Below are 16,054 nucleotides of genomic sequence, written 5' to 3'. Positions count from 1 at the left end.
CATCCCGGAAAAATTCAAAAAATCAATTTTTTTCAAAAAATTAAAAAACCTTTTAAACAAAACAATTTGAAAATTTTTTTAAGTAATGTTTTTTCCCTTTTTTAAAACCTTTTTTTTATTAAAAATGTTTTAAAACATTTTTTGAAGAAAAATTTGCTTAAGCCAGGCAAAAAAAAAAAAAGAAACATGGGTTATCAAAAAATAGGAAATTTAATCCTAAACCAAGACAAGGGGAAAATTTTGTTTTCCATTTTCGGGATAAACTTCTTTAAAAAGAGGAAATTTCATTCCCCTTGAAAAAAACCCCTTTTTATTTTTTCTTAAAAAAAGGTCAATAAATTAAAAAAATTTTAAAAAAAATTTGAACCCCAAAATACGGAAATTTTTTTAAAATTTACAATAGAAAAATTTTTGGAATAATGCATATTGCAACATTGAATTTTAAAATAAAGGTATTAGCATCTACAAAGAAAACAAACCCCATTACACCCCAGCTATATTACACATTTATTCAATAATCTTTCAACTATTTGTACCTTCTGTAATCAGCAGTTATCAACATAGCATAATTTTTGTTCCAGGTATATCATTGTATATGTCTTCATATCACAGTCAATAGCTTCAGTTTTATCCTTTCATTTCGTTTTTTAAAATAGAAATAACTTACTGATTTTGTTGTCATTGGGTGAGCAGAACTGCACCTCTTCTGGATACCATTCTGGGGCCAAATTGCGAATTCCCCAAAACCCAGGTTTTATTCCATGCTTGTTAAATACTGAAATAAAACAAATGCGAAAATATGTTTCATGAATCTCAACGTAATACAAATTCGAGATCTTTTATTGAAAGATACCTTCATTTAATTTCTTTCAAAATGAGAAAAATGTCAATATAATTATTTTGTATGCAATACCTTTACTTCCAAAAATGCATCAATCATTCATTGTTTTTCAATTGAGTATAATAGCTTCGTAAAGATTTAATTTCATACAAGAATTCCATAAGGTCTCCATCAAAATAAAACATTTGGTGTTTAGCAATATGTTTAAGAAAGTACAGTCATGTGAAATATCAATCTAATAGTCATTCTCAATAAATACACTTGCTATTGACCATACCAGATGTGCTGACAATGGTACCAACAACTTTCCGTAGATTTGTCAAACTTATGTTGTCTGGCTCCAGAGATGGAAGACCTATCAATGAAGCACACATTACTGAGAAAATGGTGACAGTCATGGTCAAAAGATAAACCATTCTTTTCTAGTCATTGATAAGAACATAAACAACAACTTTCTTAATTTTGAGGGAGTGATATCCTTGCAGTACCCTTAGCATCAGGGCAACATGAGATCATTAATGTCATTGACCTTATTTACAGTATTGTCCCTGGGTTTACAAAAGGGAACAATTCATCTATTTATTCTATTGTATGAAATGAATTCAGTCTTTAATAATGAAATGTTAATGACAGTAGGTAATTTCTTCACTAAACTTATGTAATAGTTACATTGATTATTAAGGAAAGCAATCAGGGATACAATGTTAGTGGAAACAAAAGCAGACTAAGATAGAAAAGGGTAATTATTAGTGTGCTGAATTGGACACCAACATAACAATTGGCATGTTTTAAAGAATACCCATTCTTAAAATTTATTGTGAATGCAGACTATGATTAGAAATAAAATCTGTACCCTCCTATAGGAACAACTGATTGCTGTTGTGGTACAGCCATACAGCCTAAGAAACTTAGGAATTTGTCTGCAGTCTCCGATGCAAAGCCCTTCAATTCAGGAGATCCTGCAAAATCATGTAAAACCATTCCTAAATTTAACATAAAATGTACCTACTCTAGAGAGGTAAAATGGAAAAATTGTTAATTTGACCAATAAACAATTATCAAAGTTTATCATTATCAACCAAAACATCATATCACCAGTAAAGATGCATAGTCTGTAATTAAAAAATACATACATAGCCTATACTTTCTTTTTGATCTATCAGATACATCAATTCCAGTAAATATGGAAACAGGTGCTTATATACAATGTATAACCACTTATTACTATCTTGCATGAATGAATTTGTTCCAATTGTCATAATAATTCATGAAGAGTTATTTGCCTTTTTTTTTATCAAACAAACACTTACCTTTTTGTGACCATGGTTGTTATTTGTGAAAACATTTTACTTTTAGGCATATTAATATATGATTTCCTAATAAACCATAACCAATCATTTTCTATGTACTCAACACAGCAAGCCAGAAACTTATTCCAGCATTCAGAGCATTCTTTGCTTCATAACATTATATCTAACGGTAAATTATCTTGTATTTCAATACTTCTTACATTATATATTTAACAGTGTTCACTAACAAACACAACAAAAACAAATAAAACCTTATATGGAGACAAATTCTCTGTGTTAAATGCAAGTGGAAAAGAAATAAACATTTACTTTTCATTTACATATTCTTCATGTACGGTAATAAATCCAGACCTTGGAAAATGATCATCATATTAGCAAGCTAGTCAGGTAAGGACTTTTTATAATTTACAATAAGTGCACACATCCTCTTCTCATGGTAAACATGATGTGTACTTGTAAGGGAAAGTATTAGGAATCATTAGTTATTTCAAAGTATCAATATTTCTGCTTATTTCCCATCTATTACATACCTTGAAAGTCTATGCATTTTGTCTTTTGGTTGTACCGCATTACCACAATTTTTTCCTGTTTTGCAACCAACTTGTTTACCTACAATCTAAATGTTCTTCATGGAATGAAAAAATTTCCATTCAAACAAGGGCCCGTTGGAGGGCCACAATATATGACCAACGCAATATTTGACACTTGGAAGGGGGTATTTTCACAGGTTGTAATGCTCCGGCTCATCAAGATGTATATTTGTGTCGAGTATGGAGAACCTGGGTCGAGTAGTACTGGAGATATGGTCCTGACACCATATGTGCCCGAAGTAAAATCTTCAAAGGGGAATAACTCCACAAATATGGGGGTAAGGGGCATGATTTTGTATGCGACACTCTGGCTCATCAAAATGTATATTTGTGTCAAGTATGGAGAACCTGGGTCGAGTAGTATTGGAGTTATGGTCCGGACACCATGTGCCCAACCACCCACCCACCCGCCCGCCCGCCCGCCAACATTTTAACATAATACGTCCCGTCCCGGGCGTATAAAAAGTATACAATATGGATTCAACAGGTGATAGATATGTGATGTTTTCACTCATTATAATTACTACAAACTGATGCAAATGTGATGACTGTGAATATATTCGTGAAGTTATTGTTAGCATAAATTTATACCTCTACAACTTAAAAAACGAATAATTACACTTCAACTTACACATTTCTCTAATTTGGCAAAGGACTTCTTCCCCATTCTGCCTGAAATAAGTAAAAGAATTAAAAAAAATAAACATCTGAAGAGAAAGTTGTTTGGTGAAATATTGATGATTAACATTTTTTCTTATGAGAATATAGAGGTCTAGATTTTTGGATGCTATGTTAACACAGCGGTCAAGGTTCTTCGTTGGTTGGTCAACACAGTGGTAAAGGTTATTTGATGCTATGTCCAATAGCTTGTTAAGGTTCTTAGTTGTTATGTCCAATAGGTTGTCAAGGTTCTTAGTTATGTCCAATAGGTTGTCAAGGTTCTTAGTTATGTCCAATAGGTTGTCAAGGTTCTTAGATGTTTTGTCCTATAGGTTGTCAAGGTTCTTTGATGTAATGTCCTATAGGTTGTCAAGGTTCTTAGTTGTTATGTCCAATAGGTTGTCAAGGTTCTTAGTTGTTATGTCCAATAGGTTGTCAAGGTTCTTAGTTGTTATGTCCAATAGGTTGTCAAGGTTCTTAGATGTTATGTCCTATAGGTTGTCAAGGTTCTTAGATGTAATGTCCTATAGGTTGTCAAGGTTCTTAGATGTTATGTCCTAATAGGTTGTCAAGGTTCTTAAATGTAATGTCCAATAGGTTGTCAAGGTTCTTAGATGTTATGTCCTATAGGTTGTCAAGGTTCTTAGATGTTATGTCCTATAGGTTGTCAAGATTCTTAAATGTAATGTCCTATAGGTTGTCAAGGTTCTTAGATGTTATGTCTAATAGGTTGTCAAGGTTCTTAAATGTAATGTCCAATAGGTTGTCAAGGTTATTAGATGTTATGTCCTATAGGTTGTCAAGGTTCTTAGATGTTATGTCCTATAGGTTGTCAAGGATTCTAAATGTAATGTCCTATAGGTTGCCAAGGTTCTTAGATGCTATGTCTAATAGGTTGTCAAGGTTCTTAGATGTTATGTCCAATAGGTTGTCAAGGTTCCTACATGTTATGTCCTATAGGTTGTCAAGGTTCTTAGATGCTATGTCCTATAGGTTGTCAAGATTCTTAGATGTTATGTCTAATAGGTTGTCAAGGTTCTTAGATGTTATGTCCTAATAGGTTGTCAAGGTTCTTAGATGTTATGTCCTATAGGTTGTCAAGGTTCTTAGATGTTATGTCCTATAGGTTGTCAAGGTTCTTAGATGTTATGTCAAACAGGTTGTCAAGGTTCTTAGATGTTATGTCCTATAGGTTGTCCTATAGGTTGTCCAGGTTCTTAGATGCTATGTCCTAAACATTGTCAGGTTCTTAAATGTTATGTCCGATAGGTTGTCCAAGGTTCTTAGATGTTATTTCTAATAGGTTGTCAAGGTTCTTAGATGTTATTTCTAATAGGTTGTCAAGGTTCTTTAATGTAATGTCCTATAGGTTGTCAAGGTTCTTAGATGTTATGTCCTATAGGTTGTCAAGGTTCTTAGATGTTATGTCCTATAGGTTGTCAAGGTTCTTAGATGTTATGTCCAATAGGTTGTCAAGGTTCTTAGATGTTATGTCTAATAGGTTGTCAAGGTTCTTAGATGTTATGTCCAATAGGTTGTCAAGGTTCTTAATGTTATGTCCTAAAGATTATCAAGGTTCTTAGATGTTATGTCCAATAGATTGTCAAGGTTCTTAGATGTTATGTCCAATAGGTTGTCAAGGTTCTTAATTGTTATGTCCAATAGGTTGTCAAGGTTCTTAGATGTTATGTCTAATAGGTTGTCAAGGTTCTTAGATGTTATGTCCTATAGGTTGTCAAGGTTCTTAGATGTTATGTCCAATAGGTTGTCAAGGTTCTTGGATGTTATGTCTAATAGGTTGTCAAGGTTCTTAGATGTTATGTCCTAATAGGTTGTCAAGGTTCTTAGATGTTATGTCCTATAGGTTGTCAAGGTTCTTAGATGTTATGTCCAATAGGTTGTCAAGGTTCTTAGATGTTATGTCCTATAGGTTGTCAAGGTTCTTAAATGTAATGTCCTATAGGTTGTCAAGGTTCTTAGATGTTATGTCCTAATAGGTTGTCAAGGTTCTTAGATGTTATGTCCAATAGGTTGTCAAGGTTCCTACATGTTATGTCCTATAGGTTGTCAAATTTAAAGGGTTTTTCCTAGGTTGTCAAGTTTTTAAGTTAGCCCAAAGGTTTCAAGGTTCTTAGATGTTATTCCAATAGGGTTTTCAGGTTTTAAATGTTATTCCAAAGGGGGTCAAGTTCTTTAAAGTTATTCTAAGGTTGTTTCCTTAGGTTGTCCCCAAAAGGGTTTTCAAAGGGAGTTCTTTAAAATTGTCCTTTTAGGTCTTAATGTTTTGTCCATAGGTTGTCAGGTTCTTTAATGTTTTTCAAAAGGTGTCAAGGTTCTTTAAATTTTTCCAATGGTTTTCCAGGTTCTTATTAATTCCTAAAAGGTTTCAAGGTTTGGGGTTTTTTCCCTTTGGTTTTTTTCAAGGTTCTTGAGTTATTCCCATAGGTTTTCAAGGGGCTTTTGTTGTCCATAGGTTGTCAAGGTTCTTGATGTTTTGCCCAGGTTGTCAAGTTTTTTAAATGTTATGTCCAAGGTGTAAGGGTTTAATGTTAGTTAAAGGTTGTCCAGGTTCTTAGATGCTATGTCCTAAACATTGTCAGGTTCTTAAATGTTATGTCCGATAGGTTGTCCAGGTTCTTAGATGTTATGTCTAATAGGTTGTCAAGGTTCTTAGATGTTATGTCCTAATAGGTTGTCAAGGTTCTTAATGTAATGTCCTATAGGTTGTCAAGGTTCTTAGATGTTATGTCCTAATAGGTTGTCAAGGTTCTTAGATGTTATGTCCTATAGGTTGTCAAGGTTCTTAGATGTTATGTCCTATAGGTTGTCAAGGTTCTTAGATGTTATGTCCAATAGGTTGTCAAGGTTCTTAGATGTTATGTCCAATAGGTTGTCAAGGTTCTTACATGTTATGTCCTAAAGATTGTCAAGGTTCTTAGATGTTATGTCCTAAAGATTGTCAAGGTTCTTTCATGTTATGTCCAATAGGTTGTCAAGGTTCTTAGATTGTTATGTCCAATAGGTTGTCAAGGTTCTTAGATGTTATGTCCTAATAGGTTGTCAAGGTTCTTAGATGTTATGTCCAATAGGTTGTCAAGGTTCTTAGATGTTATGTCCAATAGGTTGTCAAGGTTCTTAGATGTTATGTCCTAATAGGTTGTCAAGGTTCTTAAATGTTATGTCCAATAGGTTGTCAAGGTTCTTAGATGTTATGTCCTATAGGTTGTCAAGGTTCTTAGATGTTATGTCCTAATAGGTTGTCAAGGTTCTTAGATGTTATGTCTAATAGGTTGTCAAGGTTCCTAGATGTTATGTCTAATAGGTTGTCAAGGTTCTTAGATGTTATGTCTAATAGGTTGTCAAGGTTCTTAGATGTTATGTCCTATAGGTTGTCAAGATTCTTAAATGTAATGTCCTATAGGTTGTCAAGGTTCTTAGATGTTATGTCCTAATAGGTTGTCAAGGTTCTTAGATGTTATGTCCTAATAGGTTGTCAAGGTTCTTAGATGTTATGTCTAATAGGTTGTCAAGGTTCTTAGATGTTATGTCCTATAGGTTGTCAAGGTTCTTAGATGTTATGTCCAATAGGTTGTCAAGGTTCTTAAATGTTATGTCCTATAGGTTGTCAAGGTTCTTAGATGTTATGTCCTATAGGTTGTCAAGGTTCTTAGATGTAATGTCCTATAGGTTGTCAAGGTCTAGATGTTATGTCCAATAGGTTGTCAAGGTTCTTAGATGTTGTGTCCAATAGGTTGTCAAGGTTCTTACATGTTATGTCCTAAAGATTATCAAGGTTCTTAGATGTTATGTCCTATAGGTTGTCAAGGTTCTTAGATGTTATGTCCAATAGGTTGTCAAGGTTCTTAGATGTTATGTCTAATAGGTTGTCAAGGTTCTTAAATGTTATGTCCAATAGGTTGTCAAGGTTCTTACATGTTTTGTCCTAAAGATTGTCAAGGTTCTTAGATGTTATGTCCTATAGGTTGTCAAGGTTCTTAGATGTTATGTCCAATAGGTTGTCAAGGTTCTTACATGTTATGTCCTAAAGATTGTCAAGGTTCTTAGATGTTATGTCCTATAGGTTGTCAAGGTTCTTAGATGTTATGTCCAATAGGTTGTCAAGGTTCTCGGATGTTATTTCTTATAGGTTGTCAGCGGTCATTTTATTACAAAAATGTTGTCCAGGTTCTTAGATGTTATGTCCAAGAAGTTGTCAAGGATCATACATAGATGTAGTGTCTTAGTAATCAGGGTTCTTAAAAGTTATATCAACATAGTTGTCAAGGTTCTTGTAGGTTATGTCAACATGTGGTCTAGGTTTTATACATGCTGTGTCTACATAATGGACAAGGTTCTTAGATGTATGGCAGTACTGGATCGGGTCGATCATCTGCGACCACTCAGAAGCTCAATTGGTATAGCATCAAGCTAGTGTTCAGAGGTCTCTGGTTCGAAAACTCAGTCTGGTTGTGCATTTTCCAATCCTCTTACATTTGGTGCATGTCATCAAACCTTGTTTAAAATGAGAGGAATACTTAACAAAGATGTACCTAAACCATTGTGAGTTGTCAGGTCTTTCGGAGTCAAAGACTTAAAAAGGGAGGGAAGACTCAGGCGTGGTCCAGGAATTTGAAAAGCTGGGATCCAGAAATTTAGTGGTAATGCGAGCGCCATAGGAGTGAGCCGAGTTTTTTTTTGGCGAGGGGTTTCAATGGGGGCCAAAATTTCCGAGGGGGGGGGGGGGGGGGGGGGTATGTCACATGCAAAGGCTATAAAACAAGTTTTTGGTTGTTGAAACAGCAGCTAAATAAGCTTAAATGCTGCACTTATTTCTGCACACTAGCCCATTTCTTTGTTCATATATATGTTATTCACTCGCGGTTGTGTTCTTATACATCGCTAGCATCTTAAATTGGTATATTTCATAAAATAAATAATATTTTTAACCTGATTTATAAAGCAATGGGATGAGATCCATACATCGTAATAATGACGATTGATTTACCGATAATCACCTATGGTTACAATCTAAACATTTATAAACTTTTACGAAGGATATGATGATTGATATTTCACTCACATTAAATCTGATATTATTTGTTTCGAGGAAAAACAGCTACTGTAGGCCTCGTTGTCTCGTACATGCAACCTTTCTACTACCACGACAAAACTAGCAAATGTGTGCTTTCTCTTTCCATATATATCAACCAATCAGCGTTAGTGATACATCTGCAGTAATGGTTTTCAGCCAATCAGAGCAAGGTGCTTAACGAGGTTCTTAGATCGTAAACGACACTACTATTATACCTCATAGCATAACAATGAACTTTTTGTACCTTTCACCAAAGAGTTCCAACAGGGGAGATAACTCGTCCCTCTCAATAGCTTAGATTTAATGGTAATAATACTAAATCCTCTTTTTTTACAATCTACAACCTCGATGAAGCTAATGATTATACATTATATTTTCTGTACTTAATGTTGCATTATAATCAAAAGAAAAATTGGCTGGCAAATGATTAAGAAAAAAAATAGCAATACTTTTATCACCTGATATCCCTATTTAAATAGGTAGTATATGAGACAATTTATATTATACGGGCTAAAAGTCTTGATAGATGTTATACTTTTCAGTCTAAAATTATTATATGATATGCACTAAGTAACTATAAACTTAAAAAGTAAAAAAATGTAAAACCAGAAATCTTTTAGAATAAATTAATTTCTTTAAATATTGTAGAATATCCCACTGAGTCTGATTGGGTTTTTTAAAGACTTGTCGGTTTCCATGGCAACGGTGATAACTTTGATACTTGATACCTATTTTCTTGCATGATATTACCAGGAGGAAGATTGGAATTCTGGTGCGAGCGCCGCGGCGTATATCTAAATAAGGAAAGTGGTATTCGACCAATGAAACAACGCGTTAAGTAGAAAGCGACCTTGCCCTCGCTGTGTCCGAGAGACGGCTATTTTCAGCATCGAGATGGCTGCGGAGACTGAGCCGATGTTTGGCGAATGGTAAATATTTATATTCTATAGCTGATCAACATTTCTTTTGTGAATGGCTATACTCTTGTCTTAGATGGCTAAGCTTATTGGACGATATCTTTTATTTGACTTACATTATTCCGCGTAAAAAACTTGCGACCTGCTCAAACTACGATTGTCGTAGATCATTCATAATGGCATGCCGATTTTTAGGCTGTGTAAGGCTTTACAAACAAATGACAATGTGACAAGTGCATGATATCAAAGTGTCAACATGAAACAAAGGACACGGGAAGTTACAAAATGTATATCTACCTCCCTTACATCTCCCCCGCCCCCAGTTATCTGGGCCCAGTTTCATTAATATTCTGCCGTATATATAGGGATTTTTAAGTTTAAAAGTTTCCTTATAAATTAAGTTAAGGAATATGATGAACTCGAGGCCAATAGATTAACTTATATCAGAGACGTAGTATATAGGTCTCTGCTTATATTAATTACACAATACAGCGTTAATCCTTCAACATTTGTTTGTTAACCTCAAATGAGGTGGGAAACAGAATTTTCCATAGGGTCACACCTTGGTGATTTAGCACATGTATGAAAAAAAAAACTTCAATGATTGAGCCTGATATTGTTAGAATTTTTTTATGCATAAGAGATATATCACGGTATGACAGTAGCCTAAGTAAAATTGAGACTTTATATGATGTTAACAATAGCATGCGGAACGTATGGTTCATACACTGGCATAATTATGTCTCAACGACATTGACATGGTACTACAACAAACTACGACATATTCAAACATGTAATTATAAAGTGTATACTCGTAACATATTTGTCATTAGTATATGCTGAATAAAACATCAGATGTGACTGGGCCTTTGATAATAATAAATATATTTACTGCAATTTCTTGTTCTGTTAGATTGACAGCACATTTAATTTGTAACTCTGGTAAATACTAGCCGCAATATACCGCTCGGCTAGATAAATCTTCTCTTTAGCTCGATCGGTTGAGCGTAAGACTAGTAAGCCAGAGGTCCCGGGTTCGATCCCTAGGGGAGGCAGTGATTTAATTTTAATTAATCCTGCGCTCTGTAACTTACACATTTATTAGAGGTAATAATTATAATTTAAATTTAAATAAAAAAAAAAAGTATTATTTACATTAATAATGTTTCATCATTATCTGATGTCTTCAAATGCAATGGCTACAATCAAAATTTATTATTCAGTAATTTCAATTTAAGCTCAAAAAGTTATTCAGCAAAACCTGTATGCTGTCCTCAGGAAGATGTAGAGTTGGGCCATTATGTGGTAAGTGCAGTTGTGTGTGGTTTACAGTACTGTATTGTGCATTTGTTTTATTAGAAATTGTGCTACATGCATGTATGGACTGAGAGTACATCCTTTTAAACCACATATATACATACATGTATCCTATTATAGATAAATATCCGAACTACCTGAAAATGAGGCAACTCCTCTAGTATGAAATAAAATAAAAGTAAACTAACTTGTTTAGTGTGTTTGTGGGAGAAATTGGTGGGGGGGGGGGGGGGGGGGGGGGGCGCTGCTTAGCTTGATTTTTTAACACAAAGTGATGCATTCAGCATTAAAATTTACATAATGGTATGTAAAGAGGATAGAAAATCTATCTATTTCAAATCTAGTTTGATTATTATTGCATTTGATCCAATAATTGATCCATTGGTTGAACTTGTAGCCCTATTATTTGTCTTTTCCTCGGTTTATTATAATAAACAAGTGTAGAGCTTAAATGGTTTGTATTATTCATCTTAAAATTCTTATGTTGCAGTATCTCAACAGGAGATACCCTAAGCTGAGGAGGAGGAGGAGGGTAGCTCCAAAGTCCTGGTGGCGGACCTATCACAGGACAGGCAGAAGGCAACCGAGATCAAAGGTATGTTACATTCTGAGTTACAAAAAAATTGTTATTCTCAATCAAACATTAAATCTAGTTGTCTATTTTGTGAATTATATAATCATAAATAGTAAAACAAAAACTCAACTCTATACCATTTTACATTGAAATTATTACGGCATAAAAAACAAACAGAAACAAAGATATAATTACTCATTCCAGTATGTTCATAATACAAGATAAAACAGGTTGATTCACACCTTTTAAGCAAAAAAAAGCCTTGCAGCTGAATGATATAAGCATTGATTTTCATAATTTACATACCCTTGCATAATATATACTGTTTATGGTTTAAAATAGATACCCTGACAACATCCACCTGCATAATTGACAAACTTTTTGTGAAGTAAATATATATTTATTCAGGGTCATACTACCACATCATTAATGGCTGGGGATATCCCTGCTCACAGAGATTTGACATGAACTTCCAACCAATGGCTACAATCCATATAATATTAAAATATCTATGATACATATGTATATATTAGCTCTGGATTTGGAATTAGTGCTAAGCCCATGCACATCTCTAATTCAGATTATATATTTAAGAAATAATTAACGATGATTCGTGTATTATTGCAGGATATACAACGAGGACGAGGATATTTTGCAATTAAATTAATAACGAAGGCCGCAGGCCTGAGTTATTAATTAAAATTGCAAAATATCCGAGTCCGAGTTGTATATCCTGCAACAATACACGAGTCAAAGTTGATTATTTCTATTCTACCATGTACTGTTTAGTTCTGAGATCGACCTCTTTCTAATAGAAAAACAGCAAAGAAACCCCGGGAAAACCTTATTTCTTGAGTATTGTATTATTTGTTGATGAAATATACAGGCAATACAGTACTACGATCAAGAGCATCTATCATATGTATGACATTGATTTTGAAAATTAAAAAAAAGGATAAAAAAAAAAGAAAAGAAAAAGAAAAAAAGGGGGGCCTCTGTAGGATTCGAACTCGCGTCGTGATAAAAATATATTGAAAGACTAACCCATTAGCCCACGTACTCGGCTATAGTAACCTTTTATGAAACGGGTGAATATTAGATATTTAAAATTGTGATAGCCGTGACTCACGACCGTGTATTATTGGCACGAGCGTGGGTTATTGGAAAATAATACATGGTTTTAAACCAATCAAAACCGGCGTTACATAGCAAACATGGTAGAATAGGGTATTGTGGTATGTTCTGTATGATTCAGGCACATGTTTTGGGGTTTGTTATTCATTTACCATTGAGCATACAATTCAACTTCAAGACTAATCAATGCTTGCATGGATGTGATACAAGTCTTGTGCATTATAAATGTTATTAACAAATAATTGGCAACATTTTATCTACAGCCTTCACATAGCAAAGAACATGTTTACAAATGGTTTGATCATTTTGTTCATCTGTTACCCTGTTGATACTAACATACATTTTACCATGTTGATACTAACATACATTTTACCATGTTCATACTAACATACATTTTACCATGTTCATACTAACATACATTTTACCATGTTCATACTAACATACATTTTACCATGTTCATACTAACATACATTTTACCATGTTCATACTAACATACATTTTACCATGTTCATACTCTAATTCATATATGCATTTTACTGATTTTTTTTAATGAATTTTTCAACGACAAAGTATCAATATACAAAATGTATCATTTTTGTATGAATGAATGAATGAGGTTGCATTATATTCTGCTAATTTGTATTTTCCTTAAGTTAAAGCATGCTGAGCATGATGTGATCATGTGATGAATTAAGTAGAAATAGAAATGACCCACATGTTGAAACAAGTAATTTTAGTGTTAAGTTATATCAGACCAAATATATACTTAATTGCATGGAGAATATCCTTTACATAATAAAATACAACAAGTGTAGCTTGCAGCATGGAGACTAAACATATCAGCTGTATCAATTTTCCTTATTGGAACAATGATTTATGTATATATTTTGGTCCATTCCTACATGTATTATCATTGTAAAGATTTACTGACTTGTTGATATTTTCATTGTATTAATGAGTATGTAGAATGAATTTGTTTGGCTTTGTTTATACCAACTGATCTTAACAGTACCCAATCAAAGCTTGAATATTATTTATACAAGTACATGTACATACATGTTTAACTGTTGTCATTTGCATATACATGCACGATATATATGTGATCATCTGTTTGTAATGACTGTGTACATTTTACATATATAATGCAATGGTTGCCTGTCAAACTGTATGTGTGTTGTCTTTTACTGAAGAAAATGGATATATATAATAAGATACATTTCATACTACATATATATATCACAAGCTGTTTCTTTTTGACAGTCTATCCAATGGAAAGCAAATGCTAGATATAGGAGGGGAAGTGTCTGTCCTGATTACGACAAACTCCTATGTATTTACTGAGACAGGGAGGAAGAAGGTAATTATAATGACTGTGAATCTGTGTGTTATGGTTTTTTATCATATGCGACTTAATTATAGTACCATAACACATTAATTCTGTAACACAAGAAATTGTATTTGTACTTTGTATTGCTATAGCTCTACAAACACATAAATATGTGTCATATTATTATACTGGTATCAGATAAAAATGATCAAATCTTAACTATAATCCATCTAACAGCTGCTTTACGTGTGTTGTTTATATATGGGTTTGAATCAGCATTACTGTTTACCACTTACCATTAGATATGTAAGACAATTCCATTGTATACTGGGAAAACAGTATAAGTCAAGGCAGGATGCATGATTTAACTGTATAGCAAAAATATATTATAGTCAAGATATTTTGATACTGATAATAATACAGTACCTAATTTCTGATTTAAAGTCTATTGAAAAGACACGTCTGAGATCGTTGAAGAAGAAGCCAAAGGAAAAATGTGAGGTCAAAAAGGTAAAAATACAACAAAACTTACTAATATGATATTATTTTCTATTATTAATTATGTCACAGTGATCAAGAGTGTTTTGCAACTTCATGATATTTCCAAACCAAATTTCATAAAAGAGTTTTGATATTACAATTATTACTGTTCTGTTGTCTGTTGTAAATATAATTTATTTAAAATTTGCTCAAAGTATTCATGCCCCAGTGAAATATCATATTAAACTCATTGCAATAGTCTGTTTTTAAAACGAATAGCAATTCACTAATTTAAGCAAATACCAGTCAATGTAAAATAAAATGTTTATGAAGTGTTCAAGTTCTTTATTGACTTTGAGTCTTCCGACTCATCAGTGTGAACATCATGATGTCGAGGCACTTTGTCTTTGTGACATGGCAATACATTTAAAATGGTCGATGTCTGTGATTTTACCATGATGTTATCAAGCCTGTGCTGTATTACAATTTACAGAACATATTCATAACACAATAACTGTAATAGAGTACCTTTATAATATACCTAGTATATGGTAACATACAATTTTCCTATGGAAACATCTCTACATTGGATGTTTGATATTGCATTTTTGTGGTAAAATTTCATCTTTTTTTATTATCATTCTTATTATTTAGGGTATAACATGCTGTGGGATTTCCTTATCGAATGATATGGACTTTTTAGACCATTTTCACAGCAGTCACATGGAAAAAGGTATGTTAAAATGGCATTGATTAATAATGAAATGTAAGGTTTGAAAGATACATGGTATAAACTCTTAAGAGCTATATGGTCATTCTGTTTAAGATAACATATCAAATGTTCATCAGATTTGATATAGAATACATGAAAAAAACTACTGACGAATTTAATGGATTGCTTATTTATTTGTTGGTTTTTATTTTTTTCAAATTATCAACAACATCATGTTTAGTACAAGCAACACCAGGAACACTAGCAAGACAATCTCCAGCATCCCAATCAACAACGCTACCAACAACGACCCAACCAACAACAACCCAACCAACTCGAACTCCAGGTACACCAACACCACCAAGACCAACGCTGTCAACACTTGGACCACCAACATCTCAGGATCCATCTTACATAAAGCCCGACCCTGTCATCCCATCAACCTTATTGTGCTGTGGTGATGTGGAGCAGAACCCAGGTCCTGACTATAAGGTAGTATAAACATGTAAATTAATTTGATGTAAATCAGTGGGCAGATTGTTACTAAGTCTTTGCATCAATAACCAGTTTACAATACTTACTGTTATGATTTTACATATATTGGATCATTTATTTTAGATAAGCATGGCTGTGGTTTCATGATTTCATTATTACTTCTGATTTTAGAGGTAGATATGATGTTTATGATACTGTTATTTAAATATAGATGTACATTGAATGCATTGCTTTAAAGTTGATTAGAATAACTGTGTTTTGTCTTTCAGTGTCTCCATCAGATGTGTGCTGCTTCATCTGCTCACTTTAAGTCTCTACAGGAGCTGGCTCGACACATTACCACCGTACATGTGTTTGATATTGTCTGTTTATGGGATGGTTGTGTGTTTGGGCTGTCACAAGCTGATGCAAGGGAGATGGAAACACACATGCTTAAACATGTATACATGGTATGTAACATTCATGTTCTAGTATATCCTGGAATGTACAGTTGCTATAACTTGTAATTTATTCAAGCATTCTGCTGCTTTCAGTTGCCATTTATGGACTGATGAATGCCAACCAGAAAAAGGCAAATTAACATGAAGTGGTAGCAAATGCAAAAA

The 16,054-nt window shown here is 33.5% G+C and overlaps 2 protein-coding genes across 3 annotated transcripts; one reads left to right on the top strand and one right to left on the bottom strand.

Moving 5' to 3' along the window:
• Positions 1-667: 667 nt before the first annotated feature.
• On the bottom strand, positions 668-8,585 carry LOC117320555. Of its 2 annotated transcripts, XM_033875120.1 has the most exons (6): positions 8,482-8,585; positions 3,373-3,413; positions 2,682-2,760; positions 1,695-1,800; positions 1,119-1,196; positions 668-775 (listed from the first exon to the last, which is right to left on the bottom strand). In XM_033875120.1, the coding sequence occupies exons 2-6, from the start codon at positions 3,406-3,408 to the stop codon at positions 769-771; spliced, it is 306 nt and encodes a 101-aa protein (XP_033731011.1). In that variant the 5' UTR covers positions 3,409-3,413; positions 8,482-8,585; the 3' UTR covers positions 668-768. The 2 variants fall into 2 exon arrangements, 1 of the variants encoding a protein (XP_033731011.1); XR_004531085.1 differs by lacking the exon at positions 2,682-2,760.
• A 4,733-nt stretch (positions 8,586-13,318) lies between these two features.
• LOC117320554 lies at positions 13,319-15,898 on the top strand (the record flags this gene model as incomplete). The annotated part of the gene is made up of 5 exons (XM_033875119.1): positions 13,319-13,792; positions 14,207-14,272; positions 14,897-14,975; positions 15,196-15,446; positions 15,719-15,898. Coding segments are annotated over exons 1-5 (654 nt in total), but the record flags the coding sequence as incomplete, so codon positions are not given.
• Positions 15,899-16,054: the final 156 nt, after the last annotated feature.

The sequence above is a fragment of the Pecten maximus genome, unplaced genomic scaffold (genome assembly GCF_902652985.1).
Source record: "Pecten maximus unplaced genomic scaffold, xPecMax1.1, whole genome shotgun sequence".
Taxonomy (NCBI): Eukaryota; Metazoa; Mollusca; class Bivalvia; order Pectinida; family Pectinidae; genus Pecten; species Pecten maximus.
The sequence above is the reverse complement of the archived record's forward strand: the minus strand, read 5'-3'. Positions and strand labels throughout refer to the sequence as shown.